We start from the raw sequence: 23,982 nt of genomic DNA, 5'->3' as shown, positions 1-23,982 counted from the left end.
GCAACAAGTTCGTTTAATGATCTTGTTATTAAACCATTTTTGTTTAGCTTGCTACAATTTCCCTAATTTTTATTAATTTTAATTAAATATAAGCGCATTTTTTGATTTTTAAAACCATTTACTTTCCATATTCTATTATTTCTTGTAAAACACAAAAATTACATTTGACAAATTAATTTTATTTTTCCTTATTAAGAATTTATCGTAAAACTTAAATTTTATGTAACATGTAAGGCATTTTATTTTTAAATGTTGTTATTTAAAAATTTTCGTATTATATTTTGGCCGATTTTGCAACAGTGATGCCTTCACTTGATATTAGAGAAAAAAAGGCATATTAAGTTTATCATTTGTTTTGTAGAATTGAGTGATAAACACTGGGTATATTGACCTTGATATTTTCTCAACCATATACCCTTCCGTAGCCCAGTTCTCTATGGTTTCTATATTGTCTTGCAGGTCGTATTCGGCCGCGACCTACCGTTAGATACCCGACATCAGCTATGCACATAACGTCTTTTCAAAATATGGCGCCATATGTGAATAAGAGAACAAAAAACAGACAAACTTAGATCGATTCAGCAAGTGATTCTGAATTGATCGGATGCCCATGAACAATAGGTAGTGTATGGTATGAAAATTGGTACTTGTACTAACATAAAATTGAATAGGGAAAGCACTACTACTTCTTTTATGAATTCATATACGACATAAATTAAGATCGATTTATTGGTTGATTAGCTGACTCCCTAACAGAATGTAGGCATTTACTTATTCGCAATTGTACACTTTCCAAGCTAAATATTCTATATTTATGTAATAATTGCTATTCCTTCGTGATTTGCAGAAACCTAGCCACTTTCATATATAACATACTAATATGTCACTCTAAGCCAACTAAAAATTTACCTGTACGACTAAATAACTGAAAATACGGCGGAACCAACAACGTTCTTATACATTGGCACTCAATAATAATTTTTAGAGAATGCGGATGTATTCTTGCTCGGTTCGGTCTACCCGAGTATACCAAAAGTGCGCGATTTGTTTGCCTATTCTTAATGCAGACAACATCAAGGTAAATAATGAAGAATAAATTCAAATTACAACGAATTCTTTAGCACCAACAAAATACCAAATTTTGACATACATGTTTGTAAGTAAATTTGAACACTAAAGCAGACGTATTTTATCAAATAATCTGACAATTCAGTCAACATGATATATAAACGTAAGGGTTCTTTTGCTAAATTGCAGCTTAACTCTGTTTAGTTAGCAACTCATAGCTGCATATAAGAAAATTACATAAATTTACATAACATAATATTGCATATCGAAGTCATAAAAGAGTAAAGGCATAAGAAAAAAGGAAGTGTATTTAACATAAAACACCCGAATAGGAGCTGTGCAGGTTCGGTCCTGACAGGTTTAGTAATACGTTCACAATTAACAGCTAAATTGGTGAGTTAGCATTTACTGTATATATCATTTTAGGCTTGTTAAGCTCTTCTTGATATTATCTGCTACTATCTGATATTATGAGACTTGCGGTTATTGACTATATATACCTTTTGTTTCTGAAATTCATCTTTTTAACAATGCATCATTTGCATGTAGCACCTACCTAGGAGGTACACTTCCCGTTTTATATTTTCAGTTTTATTTTTCTTAATAGTAAAATTTCGCAAAATTGTCGAGCATTTAAACTTAATAGTTCAGACAATAAATTGAATATTTAAATAAAGAAAAAATGCTTCAAGATATCCCTACTCCAGCTGTCTCCTCGTACATTGTCGAGATATTGATCAAATGCGATATGTTATAAAATACCTGAAGGGGCCATCCACAGGATCTTGCTTTCAGGATATAATTTTTAGCCATTCGGTCGAGAATATCAACCCCACAGGTAGTGTTCTTATAAAGTGCAACTGTTTCAGGAATACGTTTGACATTTCGTTCTATCTTCACATTTTTGTGCTTAGAACGAAGTAACAACATCTTTTATATTTTATTTTGATTCGGAAATTTTGTGAGCGTGCTGATCTCATTTGTACAATTTTGTAGAACAGCGAATCATATTATCCTTTTTATTCTTTGCAATTTTTGGCAATTCCTTTCTATTCTGTATATTAAAGTAGGTTTTTTGGGTAAGCAACTTTTTGGAAGGGGAATACTTGCGGAGGAACTGTTGGTAGTTACATTTCCACAGTGTGAATATGGTTAAGCACGTTTGAAAACTACTTATTTGGCCAAACATACTCGCAATGGGCGGTGCTCGTCTTTGCTCGGGATATATTTTTAGTAGAAAGAATAGCAGAACCGATTCAGATCTGTTAAAATCATGTTTATTTATGTTACGTTTTTAGAGTAACACATAGTTTGTGAAAAATTTGAAACATGTTGAAGTACGCGTTGTATGTTACATAGCCATTTAAATTCGATATAACATTAGAATTTCTGTATGCAATTTATATCACATATAGAAATGCTTTTTCTAGGAATTTTTATATGTTTTTACAAAACTATTAGACGCGATTATTACTTTGATAGGGGTAGTTTTTCGTCTATCACTAATTCCCGGTACTCCCACATAGATATCATCTTGAAATAATAATTGACATTACCTTTAGAAAGAATGAATCATCTAAGAACGTCTCTGATGACTTCATGTCATTTTGATCAGTTGTCAACGAAGTACCCTGATTTTAGTGTCGCTAGTTTTGCTGTTCTGGAAATAATAGAAAAATCTGAATTTCATGTATTGATAGATTGCTTTTTGAGGCAAAAATATATCGTTCAAACTCAGCAGTGTTATGGAAATTCTTCCCTCGATATCCCTAAAATCTTCAAAATGCAGTATGTTCGTTACTTTGCGTGGAAATTAGCGTATGAAAAAGTTGTTTTTTAAATGGGTACGGTGTTTACTCACAGTAGAGCAAATACATCATGTCACAAGTCGTTGGTTGAATTCTTCCTCACACATTCCAGATTTGGTTCCCAGTTAGTCTAATATATATGTGAAAATCTCACAAGTATACACTAGAGAGAAGGGTTTGGATCAAATGATGAGAGCACTGTGGGAACTGAAGCGTATTGTGTTAGTCTTGAAAAATCGATCAATTACAAAACATCGAAAGCTTTAGATTGATGATATCGTGGGAAGGGAACTACGTTGGAGAATGCAACCGAAAAAAATGTATGCCTGGGAATTATTAGCAAGAGTAACTAGTCAAATAATTTTAGTTGTGTACGCTTGTTAAAATCCGCCTTATATGTGTATAAGATGATAGAGCTGCATCGCACATTAAGCTCCCATTTACCTATTACTTATCATTTTATATATTTGATGCATACTAGTAAACATTAAATTTTGATACGACGATTTGCCTGTCGATCGAAATCATGAGTAAAACCAATTCCTGTGTAACAAATAATCTTTTGATATCAAGATTTTTGTTTTTTGAAATAGTATATATTTTAATTCTGAAAAATCTTGTTATGAAGATTACAACAAAATCTAATGTTTAATAAAGTTGTCGTCGTTGAGTCGTTGTTAATACATGTAGGAAACGTTGAAAACAACGAGACTTAACAGCTCCTAATGCGCTTGTGACAAGCAACAACAGGCAAATATAGGAAATTTCATAAAGCAAAGATGTAAGAAAATATATATTTATAAATGGCTCTAAATATAAGCTAAAAATAAATTGTATTTTTAGCACACACCGACATATAGAGAGACAGTTATCTATCCAGTAATTTAGATGAATAGAGTCTCACATTTGCAGTTTTTATATGATTTTAAGAAACAAAGAAATCAAGTACGTTAGTTACGAGATAATTTCCAAATTGAGTTGAGTGTGTAAAAGTAGTGATGAAAAATAGAGCGGCGAGAAACGGACTGCGTTAAGCCGATGTCCTTCATGTGAACTAAATTTACAACAAGTGTAAGGCTTCTAGTTGGAAGCTTGTAAGTTGGTTAACCGCTGAGAACTTTTTCAGCGATTTCTAAATTAATTTGGTAATAGATATTATACATGTCAAGTTACTGGCTATATGCGATAGGTTGTAATTTAAGTTTACAAAAATCATATGCTCGTATTTTTCAAGTTCCTTTATTGTTTTAGTAATTGTAAGTGGATAGTGTGCAGTTACATTTTGTCTACTAAATTTAATTTATATACGCGCCAGATTTAATTTTCGATCCCGAAATTTGTGACGGCGAGATATATGAAAACAAACCCATCCATAAATCAATCGTTAGGAAGACGATGGCATCTATTTTCAAATTTTTTTTTTGAAGTAAATCTGTAAATATATGCAAGTAGCATTAGTATTTAATCTTAATTTTTGTGCGTATAAGATTATTAACAGCAGGTGGATAAACGGCCATGGCCTTTGACATTTATTTTCGGGTACTGCAAACGTGCTTCAATGGAGAATAGGAAAATTTAAAATTACAGAGAATAAAATTTTAAAAAAGAACGTTTTAAGTTCTAAGCAAAAAAAAAACTTTAAAGAAAGGCGCAAAACTAAATTAAAATATTGCCTACAAGATTTATCCCAAACCTTTAATAAAAAAAAATGTAATGAAACGGGAAACCGTGATCAAAATTCTGTGAGCAAAAATTCTGCAAAATTCAATTTAAACTTTTTACTTTAGCTTATGAACACATTGCGCACTTAGAAAGATTACACTACACGTATATAAATCTGTGGCTGTCGATGGCTAGTATATACCACAATTACCATTAGATATATTTATTTATGTGCACACTTGCACGAATGAATAAAATATATGTAGAGAGTATGATATATTTATATATGTATTTATGCAATTTCATTTTACACAGATATATACTGAAGACACTTTGGTAAGCCGTTGTATTTTTTTATTTATTTTTATTTTTTTGTCGTATAACATAACATGTAGATTTATTGGTATGTGAGTATATTGTTCAGACGATTTTTAACGCTTGGTTGATTTAAGTGCATGTATGTGTAAGCATACTACATTCTTATATGTGAAAGTACATTGCATTTAATGAATTTATGGTATTTGTACGCGTAATTAAGATTTTAATTAAATTTTTTTTTCTAAAACTCATATCTTTTGTTGGCTTTTTTTCCTCTGTGCATACTTTATGTATGCACGTATGTACATACCCATAATTGTATGCATGTGTGCATTATCGAAATCCAAAGTAAAGAGTGTTTTACTCATTATGTAGACGTTTCCATTTTTTCCTTATAATATACATACAATTTTTATTTTATTTAGGGTTGCATTCTATTGAACTCAATTTATTTTAACTGTTGTTGATTTCAAATCATCCCCGTTATTATAAAATAATAAGAGAATATTCCTGTTTTACTAGAATTAAATTAAAACAGTAACCAGAATTTTTTTGTTAACTTAGTTAATCTAATCACGTTCGGTTTGAAATACGTTTTAAAAAATTTGTACGTTGTATAAATACGTTTTTCCTAAATTTGAGGAATTAATTATTATTATCCTTCAATCATAAATTTCCGAAACCATTATCCCGAACTTACCAAAAAGTTAAATGAACTACTGAACGGACATGAGTGTTTTATTTATACCAAGTGCCGTAGCAAATATCGAGTAGATTTGAAGAATAAAACAGTGTTTTAAATTACTTGATTAACCAACGGTGAAGTTGTGTTAGACCAATTGAGTTCTTAAATATGAGTTCTCAGAAATGTTTTACGTCTTTGCATTTAAAATCGCTGAGTATCGGCAATCGGCACAAATTTCCGATTCCATTTGATTTCATTTATTGTACGATACTGTTTCATACTGGTGCGAATGAAAAAACAACTGCTGTCTCGACATTTGTCGGGATTTCGTTGCGTAGTTACATGTTGATGCGATTATTTGAATTATCAAGTTAGTAAGATACCGAAATGTTTTAGAGAATATACAGAAAATCAAAGAAAATCTATTATATTTTCAAGTATTACATGAGAAATCAATCCAATAGCGCAAGTATTTTCTGAGTTTTAGGCAGTCGAAAGTGTCGAAATGTTCCATTTTCTATTTCAACCTTTAGAAAACTACAATAAAACTACAATGAAGTTTTCATTTGACTTGGATTTTAGAATTTTTACACAAGTATTGTTGGGATTTTGTTTAAGCAACGAGAGTACAACTTCTTTCAAATCTCAGAAAGAAGGGCCTTAGGTGTATCTACATGTTTGTTTTCTATATTAATAAACGTCGCTTTAAGAAAACCAAATAAGTAAGAAAATCATGTTCGGCCGGGATCGAACGTCTTGTACCCAGAACCGTTATCTTAAGAAAGACTAAAAAAATATTAGGTGAGCGCGGCTTTTTACATCCATCACCGAGGGATGAGGGGTACATTCCATTTATGAAAATGTTTGCAACGCCCAGAAGGAAGCTTCAGCGACCCCCAAAAATATACATATTCTTGCTCAGCATCGAATTTTGAATCGATTTAAGCATGTCCGCCATGGGGCTTGAATGCCCCAGAATATCACACGTACATCATGTGTTTTATGAAAAACTGCAATGAAAGGGTGAAATTATTAAATTTTTCTTATTAGTTGACATCTGCAGAAAGGGAATGCATCGAATTTCGTATAAAATCCGGAAAAATTGAATTTAACTCCAAAGATATAGAAAACTGAGGGAGATTCAGAACTGAGAATGATCAAAATAAGATTGTGGGTATAAGTAATCACCATATCAGATGTATTGTATTTGATTATTTGGGAACATTTGATGCGGCGCAGCGAGTTATTCGATTGATATACTGCCGCTTTCTACCATCTTTCAAGATCGCTGAAACTGAAAACGTATGGTTGGAAACAAACGGTTGCTACCCGCCAATCGTATTTCGTGAATTTTTAAAGCAAGTCCGAACTTGCCCAATCAAAAAGATTATTTTTCATTTGGACAATGCTGAATAGGATATATTTTCGGGCAAGCAATAGTAATTATTGGTGCTTGTTTGGAATGTGTTATCACATTCTTTGAGTAGCATTGATCAATAAATAATAGGAAGGTGTTTTTTCAAACACATCTAATAAAATGTTTCGTATATTTTTTAATATAATTGAATTGACCAAATTTTGTTATTCACTATCAGAGTAGAACCATTTTGTGATTCCGTTAAGAGCATTCAATAATCGTCGTTGCAAAGTAAATTAAATTGTAATGTAGTTGCTGAGTCTATATAGCTCGAATTCAGTGAGAGCATACCAATACATGCCTATATCGCTCTTATAAATTTTTGTTTTGTGTTTTTCCCCTTCAAAGAGTCCACTTTTTGAATGTGTTACAATCTTGCGACTTGGAATAGTTGTCACAAATTTATTATGTTATATAGTACAATTCTTTCATAATCTTGTGTGATCCGAAGACTACATTCAAATTTCAGAACATAATTAAAAGAAAAAAGTAAATCATCTCTATTATATCTTAAGTTGTGAGAAAATATTTAATTTTTATCGAGGTTATAGAAAAACGTCTTTAGGAAAATACAAATAATTGTTGCACCCTACGACCCGTTAGTGATGTGACGAAATGTACATTATTATTGATCATCGATGAAGTATGGAGACTGCCACAATGAGGCATAATTTTAGTTTTCGGGATACAAACTTCAAAATGTAAACAAAAACAAGTGGGATTTCAACCCAAAATAAAGAAGTCCACGTAAAGATAAACAATTTGTAAAAAATAACCATAAGAAAATTAATATAAAAATAAACGGGTTTGCCTAGCAACTAGCATAGAGCCACACCCACAACCGGTACAGGACCAAATTGCAAGTGAACCCCTAAGCCATCGCAAACATGCATAAGCTTGACAACCGATAATACAATTAATTTTCGTAATCACTTTTAAAGTTAAAATTTAGTTCAAGTACGACATAGGTAAATCGCGTGTATTAAGCAATGTTGCTTTAATGGACTTTAAAGGGTACGTTAATCAGAATAAGTGATAGACGTCATTTAGATTCTTGCAAACAACTCTGAGCGGGTTAAACAGTTCGTAATTATATTTGCATTGACTAAGCTTTATCAAGATAAAGTGTCTAGAGAAGCGGTTAGGGACTTTAAAACCTATCTTACGAAGTAATGCGGGCGAGTGAATTGTAGCATTTATTAATTTAACTAAGAAGGAAACCCCAAGAACAAATCTATATACGACGGTAAGGATAATAGAAGTAACCTATTATCATAGGGTGGAAGAAGGGCAATCGGGTCCCAACCAAAATTCCTAAAGGCAAACAGCAAGAATTGCTTTTGAACAGATTTAATTGAATCTACGTAGCACCTATATGAAGGAGACCACACAACAGAGGCATACTCAAGTATAGGTATAACCAAACGCATGTAAAGCCTTTTCGTAATATAAGGATCATCAAGCTCTTTGGACCACCTCTTTATAAAACCAAGCGCGGAGCTAGCTTTGCTTAACGAGAGCTCAATATGCCAATTGAGACATAACCGAATAGAACGCCTAAATCTGTCAACGAATCCACGTCTTCCAACTTGTGCGAATCAATGAAATATTGAGTACTGAACGATTTCCTTCTTGAGAAAGAAAGCTTCTTACATTTATTTAGATTTAGTTTCAGAAGATTAAAAGAGCACCATGCAACCAAATTATTCAACTCACTTTGAAATTGATGAGATTGCGATTCTACGGAAAAGGAAGAAAGTAGTTTCATATCATCAGCATACATTAAGATCTCGCTGGATTTAATCACCGATGTGAGATCATTAATGTATAAATTAAATAAAATGGGTCCCTAAGTGGCTATCTTGAGGTACGCCAGACGTCACGGGGTAATGAGGTTAAATAAAACCCTAAATCATCTACCATGCAGATAAGAGCTTAACCATTCCACTAAGAAGAAAGGTAAGGCAGAGGCTTGGAGTTTAAAGATAAGTAGTCTATGGTTAACCAAATCAAACGCTTTGCTAAATTCAGTGTATATGACATCAGTGCGAGAGCCACTAGAAAAAGGCTTGAAAACATGAGAAGTAAACTGTAACAGATTTGTGACCGTAGATCTACCCTTTCGAATACCATGTTGGAGAGAAGAAATATACGATTTCATGGAAAAGGCTATATGCTGAGCCACAATTCGCTCGAACAGCTTAGGCAAGACACTCAACTTGGCAATGTCTCTGTAGTTCTCTACAAGTTGCCTACTACCACTTTTGTGAATAGGAGTAAGGAAACTACTCTTCCAACACGAAGGGAAAACACCTGAATTCAAGGACAAGTTAAAAATCTTTGAGATAACACCACATAGTTCGCCAGCGCAAGATATAAGTACGCATGAAGCGATTCCATCAGATCCAGGCAAACAATTATATTTTAGAGAGCTCAAACCTACAAAAACGTCATTTTCAGATATAACTAACTTGGGAATAGAAACCAAATTAGAAATCGGATATGGATAGTTTGCTGATAAACCAAAATTGACAGTTGAAAAGTTCTGTCGGAAGTATTCTGCAAAGAGATTTGAGATTTCAAAATCATCCGAGGACTCGGAGCCATTAAAAGACACATGCGAGGGATTTATGGAGATTTTTCTTTTGGAATTAACGAACTTAAAAAGTATTTAGGATTAGCAAACAAGGAGGATTTAACAAACTGAAGGTATCTGCAATAGTATTGGCGGTTGAGGAAATTAAATTTATGCCTTGCCACAGAGTAAGCGAAATAGTCGAAAGAAGAACCACTTTTCGAGAATTTTTTGAAAAGCTTGTTTCTCCTATTCTTGTAATATTTAATTGTTTTATTAAACCACGGGGGACGCTTGCTTCGCGGATGGGACTGCTTGATCGGAACGGATGCAGAAATAGCTTGATTTAATATATTGCAGAAGGACGACAGTAAGCTATCAATACTTCCCACTGAGAACTCAAGCACAATATGAGAAAGATGTGAGAAAAATTTGAATTTGGAACGTTATAGAAGTTCAACGAACCAGCATGCTGTAATGAAAGGAAATACCCAATGCTGGATGATAAGGATCCTCAGGTAAACTAAACGAAAGTTAAAGATTAACGCGAATCTCAGGAAAATTGGCAAAGCAAAGATCAAGCAATCTACTATTGCAATTAGAGGTACCAATGTATTGAACTAAATTATGGTCAAATAATTCATTAAAGAACACAACGGCTCTACCAGATGTTGAGGTAGGAATCAAACAGCCAGAACTATCACTGTAACACCAAGTGACTTGAGGCAAATTGAAGTCACCCAACGGAATGACTATATCGGTAGGTTTAGATTGCTTGGCCACTTCACAAATGAGGCCGGCCTGTTTCTTATATGCAGAGATATCCGAATTTGGGGGAATATAGGAGCAGGTCACGTACAAGTGTTTATTAGGAAATTTTGCTGGAATGGCGATAAATTCAACGTCGGGAGTAGTGGGAAATTTAATTAAATAGGAGGGGACTGTCGCAGATATGGCAATTAAAACACCACCACCATTGCGATACAATCGATCATTTCTAAAAACTTGAAACGAATTACGGAAAAGTTCCGACGAATGTAGATCCGGCTTTAACCATGTTTCAATGAAGACCAGACAGGAAAACTCCGTGCTCACTAAATTTAGGAAGGTAGAACGAATTTTTGAATTCAGGCCCCTAACATTTTGATAAATGAGAGAAAATGAGCCTGAAGAAATATTTCATTTTTTGAGGGGCAAGGAGCTATTGCATAAGCATTACGGGGTCGATAACTTTATATGTCATCCACAGGTGTATCAGGTGGCAGTCTTGACACAAATATTGCCTTTGTGGGAGGAACTGCCTTCAAGCATATGTCATCTGTACTAGGAGCAGCAGGGTTCACGTACGGGTAGTTATGAGTTGGAGAAAATATAGAAGGGATAACCACACTTGCACGTGCAGCTTGCACGACATGCTCAGTTTGGCGACCAGCGTTTACACTCGAACAGTCTGGAGGAGAGGACGATTTACTGTTATCATTATTAGTTTTAGGTGATGGCGACTGAGAAGATTGAGTGACATCAGTGGGAGGAGGTACCTTTGCAACTTCAGCATGGCTCAAGCCAGAAGGACTTCCCGTTTTTTTTGTAACTTTTATGTTACCGACCGACTCAGCCGTAGCAGAAACGCTAACATTCTATGTAGACTTTAAAGAATCGCTAACTTGCACCAACGAAACGGATTTAGGAGAACTTAGAGGTGACGAACCACACGCTACGCTACGAGTTGAAACTTTGTTAGCTGGAGAGGAAGATGACTGCGCAATATAACGACACTCATCAAACCTAGTGTTGATTATTTCAAATTTCTCCCACAAAGAGCTGCGATTTCTGCTCAAATCTGAGAAATAATTTCTCGTCTCCGTGAAGAGTTTGTAGAAATCAATGTCGCGTTTTCTGCAGTCAGGACATGACCATCGTAAACCTTTAGAAGGGTCAAGGACTGCATCAGGAGCACGGCCTGCAATATCAGCACACTTTGCATGTCGAAAACGATCACACAGCCAACAAGAAATGAATCGTTCAGATTCAGGGCCGGTTTTCGCACGACATGGTGTAAATAAGCAATCCATGTCCATTGAAAACAACAAAAGTAGCTTATGAAAGAAAAAAAGAAAAAGAAAAACTAAAAAAAATTCCACGGCACAAATTTTCAGCAAATTAAAGTAAATTTCTCACTTCCCTGCCCACTGTAAATATAGAGCGAATGGTAAAAAACTGTAAACACAGATTAACAGGCAAAAAGATAGACTTTTACTAAGAGCTCAACTGTTGTTTACACTAAACCAAAATGATTTTTTCACATAAATAGATATTATATTCATATACGTTAAATTCACACTTTATTCTTTTAGAGAATTTTTAAAATTAAACACGAATAAAGCAAAAAAGCTAAGAAATACATTAAAAAAATTGAAATATTTCTTGCACAGAATAAAAAGGCGACTATAAGACGCATGCAGGGTTGTCAAACTTGAGCAAATTATATAAATAAGATAGGGGTCTTGCTTAAACGAGTATTTAAACCAGCCCAAACTTATAGATTAATGCAAAACCAAATAGATTGATACAAAATGTGACGAATTCTTGTCCAATCCTCGGTACAATCAAGCTCCTTAAAAGGTTCAATAGTATCATACATAAAAAATACGAAGTCATTCATCGCTAGAATGAAAAATATGAGAATAGGCATGCAAAGGATGGTGCAACACTTGCTTAAAATGTAAAATTTCCTAAAGTTATCATAAGTAAAAAATGAAATCGTTGAAAATATGTCATTGGAATGCGAACGGCTTTAAACAACACAAACTAGAGGTGGGGACCTTTATTAAAAGTAGAAATATAGATATACTGTTTGTTTCGATAACCCAAAAGCTGCTTCAAATTAAGAGATTATCCAATAGAGGGCACAAAAAACTGTAATGGACCAATTTGCATTTTTAGAAAGTGAGATTAAACAATGTCCAATGCAAGGCAGCTCAAAGAAATTTATACAGATGAGTACTATCTGCCTTATAGAATTTAATCGAAACCATTTGCTCAGTGTGCTGCCCCTCCCGTTTAGTGATACTTAATAGAACCCTTAGTGTTACTTATAAGAGCCCTGCCGGTATATAAAAATGAATACAAGAAAACCGCATCCTCAGAAGACAATGTACTACTGAAAAACCTTACCTCTTATATCAATGCACGTAATACAATCCCACAATATCAATTTGGGTTCAGGACATTCCATGGCACCATTGAACAAGAAAGAAAAAAGTACTGTTCAGCATTTTTATTGATATACCTTAAGCATTTGACAAAGTATGGCATGAAGTATTCTTATATAAAGTGTACCATAAATCAGCATCTAATACACAAGCTTTGCTGAGAAACGGGTAACTCCTTTGTTGACACCAGAAAGATCTCAATAAACGTTCCACAAGGCACTATTTTATGATCTCCTCCTATCATATGTAGCAGTTATGAGTATACATGCAAATACCATCACGGTGTCCCGCTAGATTACCATCCCAAAGTAGTGCATCCATAAATAGAAAATAAGCGTTAAAACTGCAAAAAGTGTACACCTTACTTTTACACTTAGAAAGGAAACGTGCGCTCCAGTAAGTATCCATACTGTTTTAATATCCCAGCAAACACACATCAAAAACATTGGCATCCACTAAGAGCACAGCCTCAAACGACTTTATCATATAAGTGTGACGTTAACCCAAACAAAATTCAAAACGAACGAATTATGTTGATTGTTAAACTCAATTCAAGACTGGCTAAGGTAGGACCGCGTCTGAGCACCTGTAAAGACTCAATGTTGAAACACCAATTTTTGCTACTTTTCCACATAAACCTGCTCTCTTTTCAACAATAATGCGACTAATTTCGGCGAATTAGATCATTGAGAGTTCGTGATTTAATGTAGTAAGCCAACATAATCTTAAAGTAAAAAATCCAATAGAGTTATATCGGATGATCTTTGCGGGAAGTTGACATAAGCATTTTTGGAGATGACTTTGGACTTTTCTCCCAATAAATTGATTTTGTTAGAAAATTTACGGCATATTGCACCATTTTGTTGAAGATACATATCGTCCATGTCGAAATCATCTAATTTTTGCCATAAAAAATAATGTATTATTATGCTTCTGTAACGTTCTCACTTGATCGGCATTGCAATTGTCATGTTCAAAAATTTTCAGTCTGCAAACCACGTCCAAAAGTTATATATGTTCACGTACAAATCGTTTAAGAACATCAAATGTGTTTCCTTTACCCCGAAGTAGCAATAATCCTTCCTCTGTTCATTGTTTTTATAATAAGTCTTAACAATTTCTATATGCTGTACAACTATGTATGGATAGTCTTCTATAGATGCCCCATATATATCATGTAAGCGAAGAGTGAGACGCATATAATGTAGACACGATGTAGTCAGTCACTTGAGTGAAGAAAAAATCAAATAAAAACAAAAGCAAACACTTGAGCGCTATTGCAATAATAATGCCGAGAGTCGAACCTAAAACCAAAATAAAAGCAATAACAACAAGCACAGAGAAAAAGCAACAATAACAAGAAAAACAATAAACGTAAATGCAAGATGTGCAATCGCTTTCGCTACTGACTTAGCCGCCAGCAACAACACATCAATGCCATGAGTGTCATTAAGAACAAAAAAGAAGAAAAAACAGCAGCAACATCGTCAGCAAGTACAATATTGGACTGTGACATTAAGTGAACAAATACAACAAAGATACATATAAAAATATGTACATAAACACAAGCACAGCGACCTTACCGATAATATGTTTTTAGTTTGGCTAAAGCAACTGATGATGTTAACGACGATAATGCTAAATCCATATGCCAGACGCGATTTGAAATGTGGCCTAGATCTAGTATGTAAATGTACGTAACAAATACGCACTATGATAGGGCTAAAGTGAAATGCAATGATGGCGTACTCCGCTATACGCTTTTTATGTATACATTAAATTTGTGTTTATATTTATTCAACAGAAAGGCCTTTTTGTTTTGGATTTTTCAAAACGAGACCATACAAAAAAATTCAGTCCTCCTCATATTATTTGAACATTAAAATGAAATATAAGGCAAAGAAGTGAAATTTTTAAGTGTATCTTTCTTTAGTTTTATATCTACTGTTGAAATATTTGAAGGTAATACTAAGTTTGTTGAAAGCATGAATTTCGAAAGTGGTTTATTCGCATCACTTTGCTCGTCAATTTATTGTGTGAATCCGTCCGATATGGAAGATATTCGTAAAAAAAAATGTAAACCTTGAACATAGTTTACATTACGCTCTTGATTAGCATGTCACTCCGAATCAGTTTGCCTACGTCCATCTATTCGGCCATCACTCGCTGTGGATTTATTTGTTTTTAGCTTTCGCTTGTTGGCCTTTTACAGAGTGTGAAAGCTGAAATCGGACACTTGTCGTACAATTTTAACCAAATTACATTTTTTGTTTGAAAATAAATTGGAACAAAGGGCTGGAACGTATCACTTGTGTTATTAAATTCACAATTTAAAACATTTTCGACACTGCAAAATGGAAAACAAAAAAAAAAAAATTGTAGAAAACAATTGTGGATATCGGCAGCTAAACAAAAAGTCCCAAGTGCTTATATATAAGTTGATTAAAGGATTTTCGGTTTCACGTAATCCACCACTCGACGATTACACATCATCTCTGTTGCCACGTTCGAGACTTTTACATATTTGATGCGGTGAGTATTCAAAATTCGTTCACAACGATTACGTTGTTTTACCCAACATCTCTATATGTGCGGACTGTGGTATGAGTTAACTTTTTGTCTTCTTTTTTTCATGTCTTGTTAATGCACAGGAGTATGTACCATAATTTCAACGCCGCAAACTAAAAATATACGACAAATATTAGAAATGTATACAGTAAGGTATAAATGTCGTACATAAGCAATAAAGTCAAACGGTTGAGATTAAACTGAAGAAACGCGCATTTTTTAACTACGTGTTTAACTAAATTCACCTAAATGTGTGTTCTCCGTTTGCTCTCTTTTCTTTTTCCTGTTTTGGTATAAATAAAATGCTTCCTTGCATACAGTTTTAATGCTTTTCCTTTTTCTTTCGTCCGACTCTGCTTGGTCGTCATTGCAATTATTGCCACGCCATGATCTTTTTATGTGAACTTTCTTGGACACATGTTAATTAAATGTATACGATGTTGTCATCTTGTTTTTTTATATGTGCATAGTATTTTAATAAGTGCGGAGGGTATTCTATACAGCTCTTCATTTGTGTCTATATAGCCCTTCATTTGTATTTATATGGGTGTTTCCTTAACTAAAAGCATTTTATGATCGAGCTGAAGAAAGCCTGATCTTGGATTTTTATAACGGCGCAAACATTTTTTAATGTTGCACTTATGTATGTTTTTAACATGAGTTAAACGCCTTAACCGTAGACAACAAATAATCACATTTAGAAATGGGAAACGCGAAAATTATGTTCAGCTCGTCATGCAGTCTTAATAATTCCAATTATAGACGATTTTGCAGCTTGTTCAACATTCATTGAATCATCTCTTCAGTAACTGTACATTTTTGTCGAATGCGTACTCATTTATCACAATCATAATTCTGACTGTAGCTTATAATTTTGTGCCTACTGTCGACGTGGTTGTGGGTAGATCAGACCAATTTTTAACTTATGGACGTCAACGATGCCAAGCCTCAACTTTCCACTTACATTTTTTTGATCCTTAGCTCTTTAACAGCAGAAAAAACGATAAAGACGAAGCGACTGTATCAGTGTAGAAACTCGTCCCCGTAAAGAATGCGTATATTTTATGCTATCTGTTACGCCGTAGATGCACACGTCTTTTGAGATATGGAAAACATAATTTCTGCTTGTCTTTTGAGAGAATTAACACGCCGAATAAGCAGATTTGTAAAAAGCAGTGATTACAATGACGATGGGAGAGGGGCTATTATTTCTCATCTAAGCAACCAAAACCTTTCCTTCATGATGAGCATTGTTATAAATAATGTTTATAAATAATGTTTCGTTATTTTATGGGCATGCTATGAGAATTTTGTCTTCAACTTCATCACTCATGAGTTCATTGTTTGTTTTTTTTAAAGCAACATCTATAGTTCTATTTTTCTATTCATTCCCTTAATCATTCATTCATTGGAAGTTATTGGTTTTTTACCCATAATTTAATGCGCCTCGCATTGTGATCGTTTTTTGTTTTTCTAAAAATCCTCGTTTTACAGCATTTCAATGCAAGTTTTTTGTATTATTCGATATTCAATGAACTTCAGTAACAGTTTTTTTGTTTTTAATAGAACCAATTAATTTGAGAATTTTATTAACAAAGAAATATACATATACACGTGCTTACATACTTTCAATAGATTTTGAAAACTACTCTTAACACTTTACTCAAGCTTAAACTTTAATATCTTGCAGAAACAATAAGTTAATTTTAAAGTGCACTCAACGTTATTAAGTTTAAAGGAAACTTATCAAGAGCATTTACGGAGCCATGTCAGGTACAGACTTGTACTGAAATCGTAATATCGTTCAACTTGAAATTTTAGACTCTACCTGAACGAAATGTGACTACGTTAAGATGGTCTAGCAATAATAACCTAAACACGCATATGTTTAAACGAACCGTTTATCTTTCAACACATTATGTAGCGAATGTCTTCAGGAAAACCCAAAAAACTCAAATGGCATTGCTACTAGTAAAGGAATAACAACAACAAACGACAGTAGCAAGAGACAGCATGACATACGTAAATAACTCAAACACCAATGAAAGTATAACAAGTAAGTAAAATATATTCAGTTGTGACCGAATCCTTTATGCCCATCACAGTTATCCTATAAGAGATTGAAAAATATAAATTTGCATGCTCCATTATAGTGGTGGGCGTGGCTAATTCTTTCTATTTTTGTAGAAAAATTTTTGTGGAAATTTATATTGTGTGTCTCTGTAGTTTATGAGGAAAGAGTAAAAAACATGGAAGGCAAAGGCGTTCTCAATTTTTGACAAAATAAATATACACCCCATCCCTTAAGGATAGGTATAAAGAAAGATACAATTATGTTTAAGTTTGACAACTCTGCGTGCGGGTTGTAGTCGCGTTTTAATTCTGCGCAATTAATATTTCAATTTCTTAGTGTATTTCTTAGCTTTTTGGCTTTATTCATGACTAAATTATAAAAATCTTTAAAAAATAAAAGGTGAATTTAACTTATATGAATTATATTAATCTTTTATGCAAAAAATTTATTTTGGTTTTGTGCAGTCGACAATTAGAGCTCTTGATAAAAGTCTCTCTTTTTTTCTGTTAATCTTTGTGTACAGTTTCTTTTGCTTTCGCTCTATATTTACAGCGCGAAAAAAGTGAGAAGTTCGCTTTAATTTATTGAAAATTTGTGCCGTGGAATCTTTTAGTTTTTTGTTCTTTGGTTTTTTTTTTTTCGTAACCTCCTTTTGTTGTTCTCACTGGACATGGACTGTTTATTTAGATCTTGTCCTGCAAAAACAGGCCCTGAATCTGAATGATTCCTTTCGTGTTGACAGTGTGATCGTTTTTCTCATGCAAAGTGTGCTGGTATTATCGGAGACGAGAAATTGTTTCTCAGATTTGAGCAAAAATCGCAGCTCTTTGTGGGAGAAATTTGAAATAATCAACACTAGGTTTGATGAGTGTCGTTATATTGCGCAGTCATCTTCCTCTCCAGCTAACAAAGTTTCAACTCGTAGCGTAGCGTGTGGTTCGTCACCTCTAAGTTCTCCTAAATCCGTTTCGTTGGTGCAAGTTAGCGATTCTTTAAAGTCTACATAGAATGTTAGCGTTTCTGCTACGGCTGAGTCGGTCGGTAACATAAAAGTTGCAAAAAAATCGGGAAGTCCTTCTGGCTTGAGCCATGTTGAAGTTGCAAAGGTATCTCCTCCCACTGATGTCACTCAATCTTTTCAGTCGCCATCACCTAAAACTAATAATGATAACAGTAAATCGTCCTCTCCTCCAGACTGTTCGAGTGTAAACGCTGGTCGCCAAACTGAGCACGTCGTGCAAGCTGCACGTGCAAGTGTGGTTATCCCTTCTATATTTTCTCCAACTCATAACTACCCGTACGTGAACCCTGCTGCTCCTAGTACAGATGACATATGCTTGAAGGCAGTTCCTCCCAGAAAGGCAATATTTGTGTCAAGACTGCCACCTGATACACCTGTGGATGACATATAAATTTATTGACCCCGTAATGCTAATGCAATAGCTCCCTCTCCCTCAAAAAATGAAATATTTCTTCAGGCTCATTTTCTCTCATTTATCAAAATTTTAGGGGCCTGAATTCAAAAATTCGTTCTACCTTCCTAAATTTAGTGAGCACGGAGTTTTCCTGTCTGGTCTTCATTGAAACATGGTTAAAGCCGGATCTACATTCGTCGGAACTTTTCCGTAATTCGTTTCAAGTTTTTAGAAATGATCGATTGTATCGCAATGGTGGTGGTTAATTGTCATATCTGCGACAGTCCCCTTCTATTTAATTGAGTTTCCCACTACTCCCGACGTTGAATTTATCGCCATTCCAGCAAAATTTCCTAATAAACACTTGTACGTGACCTGCTCCTATATTCCCCCAAATTCGGATATCTCTGCATATAAGAAACAGGCCGGCCTCATTTGTGAAGTGGCCAAGCAATCTAAACCTACCGATATAGTCATTCCGTTGGGTGACTTCAATTTGCCTCAAGTCACTTGGTGTTAAAGTGATAGTTCTGGCTGTTTGATTCCTACCTCAACATCTGGTAGAGCTGTTGTATTCTTTAATGAACTATTTGACCATAATTTAGTTCAATACAATGGTACCCCTAATTGCAATGGTAGACTGCTTGATCTTTGCTTTGCCAATTTTCCTGATATTAGTGTAAATTGCTGTCCGCCTTTTAGTTTACCTGAGGATCCATATCATCCGGCAAGGTGTATATCTTTTCATCAAAAGCATGATGGTTCGTAGAACTGTTTTAATGTTCCAAATCCAACTTTTTCAAATAAATTTTATGATTTTCATAAAATCAAAGTTTCAAATTTAAAATCTCATCTTTCACATATTATGCTTGATTTCTCAACTGGAACAATTGAAAGCTTACTATCATCGTTCTACAATATATTAAATTTATCAGTCCCGTCCACGAAGCCGTTGTCCCCATGGTTTAATAAGACAACTAAATATTACGGGAAGGAACAGAAAAAACACGCTTTTCAAAAAATTTTCAAAAAGGCAAGGCATAGATTTAACTCCCTCAATCACCAATATTATTGCAGATATCTGCAGTTCATTAAGTCCTCTCTGTTTGCTAATCCTAAATACTTTTTTAAATTTGTTAATTCGAAAAGAAATCTTTCCACACATGGCTCTGATTTTGAAATTTCAAATCTCTTTGCTGAATATTTCCGACGAAACTTTTTGACTAATTCCGATTTATCAGCAAACTACCCATATCCTATAACTAATCTGGCTTCAATTCTCAGTTTGGTTATTTCTGAAAATTACGTTATTAAAGAGTTGAGCTCTCTAAAACAGAGTTGTGCGCCTGAACCTGATGAAATTCTATCAGGTGTACTTAAATCGTGCCCTGTCGAGTTATGTAGCGTTATCTTTAAGATTTTTAACCGGCCTTTGCATTTACTTACTTTCCCTTTGTGTTGAAAGAGTACTTTTCTTATTCCCATTCACAAAAGTGGAAGTAGACAACTTGTTGAGAACTACAAAGCCATAGCCTAGTTGAGAGTCTTGCCTAAGCTGTTTGAGCGAATTGTGATTTAGCCTTTGGCACTTGCCATTAATTCGCACATTTCCCCACACCAGCATGACTTTCGGAAAGGGCGATCTATGGTTACCAATTTGCTAGAGTTTACTTGTCATGTTTTCAAGGCTTTTTCTAGTGGCTCTCGCACAGATGTTATTTACACTGATTTTACCAAAGCGTTTGATTTGGTTAACCATAACTTACTTATCTTTAAACTCGAAGCCTCTGGCTTCCCTCCCTATTTTGTGAAATGGATAAGCTCTTATCTGCACAATAGATCCTTCAGGATTCTGTTTAACTTCATCACCTCGGCTGAACTCCCCGTGCCGCCTGGCGTACCTCAAGGCAGCCACCTAGGTCCCATTTTATTTAATTTATACATTAATGATCTCACATCGGTGATTAATTCCAGTCAGATCTTAATGTGTGCTGATGATGTGAAACTATTTTCTTCCTTCTCTCTAGAATCGCAATCACATCACCTTCAAAGTGAGTTGAATAATTTGGTTGCATGGTGCTCTTTTAATCTTCTGAAACTAAATCTAAATAAATGTAAGAAGCTTTCTTTCTCAAGAAGAAAGTCATTCATTATTCAGTATTTCATTGATTCGCATAGGTTGGAGGACGTCGATAAGTTCACAGGTTTGGGCGTTCTATTTGACCATAGATTACGTTTTAACTTGCACATTGACCTCTTGTTAAGCAAAGCTAAGTCCGCGCTTGGTTTTATAAAGAGGTGGTCCAAAGAGCTTGATGATCTTTATATTACGAAAAGGTTGCACATGTGCTTGGTTAGACCTATACTTGAACATGCCTCTGTTGTGTGGTCTCCTTCGTGTATGATGCTATCCAGATTGAATTGAATTTGTTCAAAAGCAATTCTCTCTTCGCTTCTATGAAAATAGGTTACTTCTATTGTCCTTATCTTCTCTGGAGAAACGTAGACGTTCCTTCTTAATCACTGTAATAAATAGAGCTATTGACTCGCCTGCATTACTTGGTGAAATAAGCTTTAATGTTCCTAATCGCTTCTCTGGGCACTTTATCTTGGTTAAGCTTAGTCAATATAAATATAATTGTAAGCTGTTTAACCCGCTCAATGGTGTTTGTTGAAACCTAAACGATGTGTATGACTTATTCGCATTATCAGACTCTTTAATGTCTATTAAAGCAACTTTGCTTAATATGCGCGATTTACCTATGTCGTACTTAAACTAACATTTCATTCTTAATATCTTATTTATTAAAATAATATTGTGTTGTTAACGTGTTGGTTGCCAAGCTTATGCATGTTTGCAATGGTTTAGGCGTTCACTTGCAACCTGGATCTGTTCTTGTTGCGGTTGTGCTTTTGTGCTAGCTGTGTAGATGCTTTTTTCCTTTTTTTGTTTTTTCTCCCTTTTTATTTCTTTATACATGGATTATTGTTTTTAACTTTTCAATTTATTTTTAAACTTACTTTGTTATTACTATTCTTCTTTATTTCTTCTTTTTTATTGTTTACCAGTTTTAAAACAACTAGTATAAGGTTTTCTATTTACATGGTAATTTATATTGGATTTTTAGGGGATACGTTCCTAGGTAACAAAATAAAAAAAATCAAATATATAAAAAAATCAATTTGATTGAAGTTTTTGAACGTTTTGATTTGACGTTTTGATCTTAAGGCTTAGGCAATGGTTTGAAGAATTTTGTAATTTTCTCTTGCTTGGCAGTTTTTCAAACCTCCTTCAATTCAGACTGATACGCAGCAATCGCATTAGCAATTTGTCCCTTAAAAATAAAACTTCGTTCCATAGACGGATCAATGTTCATAAAGAAATCGCGAAACTGATTTGCCATTCTTAAACCTTCACTAAGATTTTTCATTTACAGTGTTTGTTGAAGCCTCTTCAATGGGCTGTGAATTTAACATTTCCTCCAAGTCGGTTTCAGTCAAATAACTAAACAATAAATATTTCCAACTGATTCGCGATGAAGTTTTGCATTAAGATAACGTCAAGGTTTAAAAATGTGTGTAGATAAATTGCAACTTAACTAGCAAAGACACCTAACAAGTACCTTACCACTGCTAAGTAATTGGACTTTGAAGCTTTCTTCGTCCACATTAGGAAACGTGAAGCACCCAGTGTATTGTGATGATTTCATGATTCCTTGAGACTTTCCTTTTTCCTTCCCTTAAAACTAGTCCTTTTTATAACTATTGCCGACGGAGCTACATATATATTTTTTCAAAATATTTGTAACTCTCAGAAGGACGGTTTAGACAACGTATAAGATGTACATAGTTTTGATCAACATCAAATTCTCAATCGACTTAAGTATGTTATAAAGATTATTCTGTTTGCAAAGATGAAGTTATCGGCTTCAAACTTGGAATAATTATTGAAAGTTCTTGCACGCTGTCCAATATGGAAAAAATGGGCCGTGACACACGCTTACCACCCAATGTAAGGTGAGAAAATTTCTGTTTTCCGAAAAAAATTAACAGTGTTTTTGCTCTGTACTTATAGACTAGAATAAATGAAACGATAAGAAAACGTCTGGAACGGCGTAAAAGAAGGTTCAGAGAACCCATAAAGTGCATACATTGTTAATCGCTGTGAAACACTAAATCGATCTAGAGTTGTTTACCCATCCATCCATATGTTTTCCTATTCGCCAGTTTATTACCTGGAAGTTGTTGCACTTAAGTTGGTATTACAAATGGACGAAATAGGTATAAAAATATGTCCGCGGTGCTACGTAAACTAAGAACATTTTTGTTTTCAAGTAAAACAAGTAGGAAAGTTATACTCGGTCGCGACCAAATCTTTTATACTTTTTAAAAGCAGCAAATAAAGGCAAAGTGAGAGAGACAATTTCTAACCAGATAATTGTCGATTAGAATGGAACTTTGAAACGAAGCTATTCCGAAACTAATGTTTGCGACTGTATGCCACATTTTTTATAACGATATGTATACATAAGGAAAGAAAAATTTAGCCATTTCGCCGTAGGACGAATTTTGCATACTATGGGGTAACGTAATAAACTATACTTGTCACATAAAACGTATTTGCTGTACTTTGCAAATTATCAGTTGAATATATTTTTAAATTTTGACTTTGTTTCTGATTTTAATGGTGCACATATCATATATTATGAAATATGTGTATGCTCTTCACGAAAATTTTTGGTAAATTTCAGAATGGTATCAGCTACAAGTGGTAAATAATGTGGGTGAATCGATAGTACCATTTATTAACTTAGTTAAGAACGAAACACCAAGAATAAATCTATGTTTCTCAAGGGATGGTAAGGATAATGGAAGCAACCTATTTTCATAAGGAGGCAGAGAGGCAAGCGGGTCCCAACCAAAGTTCCTAAGGGCAAACAACAACACTTGCTTTCGAAAGGATTCAATGCAAACCATATACCAATTATGGGACAGAAACCACACAACAGAGGCAAGAGGTTCAAGTATTGATCTAACTAAACACATGTACAGGATTTTTGTAATGTAAGAATCCTTACGCTATTTAGACCACCTGTTAATGAAACCTAGCGCGGACCTAGCTTTACTTAAAGAGAGGTCAATGCGCAAACTACAACGTAATCTTTGGTCAAATAGAACCT

At 34.3% G+C, this 23,982-nt stretch overlaps 1 protein-coding gene across 2 annotated transcripts in view; it reads left to right on the top strand.

Moving 5' to 3' along the window:
- LOC119637541 (glutamate receptor-interacting protein 1) overlaps positions 1 to 23,982 on the top strand; it is a 92,065-nt gene that overhangs the window by 5,066 nt on the left and 63,017 nt on the right. Inside the window, exon 1 of one of the 2 annotated variants that reach the window (XM_038033614.1) lies at positions 17,183 to 17,369. The exons of the other annotated variant lie outside the window; for it this stretch is intronic. Within the exon in view, the coding sequence (XP_037889542.1) occupies positions 17,327 to 17,369 (43 nt within the window). The 5' untranslated portion in view covers positions 17,183 to 17,326. Of the gene's footprint in view, positions 1 to 17,182; positions 17,370 to 23,982 lie in introns of those variants that run through there. 2 annotated transcript variants of the gene reach the window in all.

This window comes from Glossina fuscipes, unplaced genomic scaffold, assembly GCF_014805625.2.
Source record: "Glossina fuscipes isolate IAEA_lab_2018 unplaced genomic scaffold, Yale_Gfus_2 60, whole genome shotgun sequence".
Lineage (NCBI taxonomy): Eukaryota > Metazoa > Arthropoda > Insecta > Diptera > Glossinidae > Glossina > Glossina fuscipes.
The sequence above is the reverse complement of the archived record's forward strand: the minus strand, read 5'-3'. Positions and strand labels throughout refer to the sequence as shown.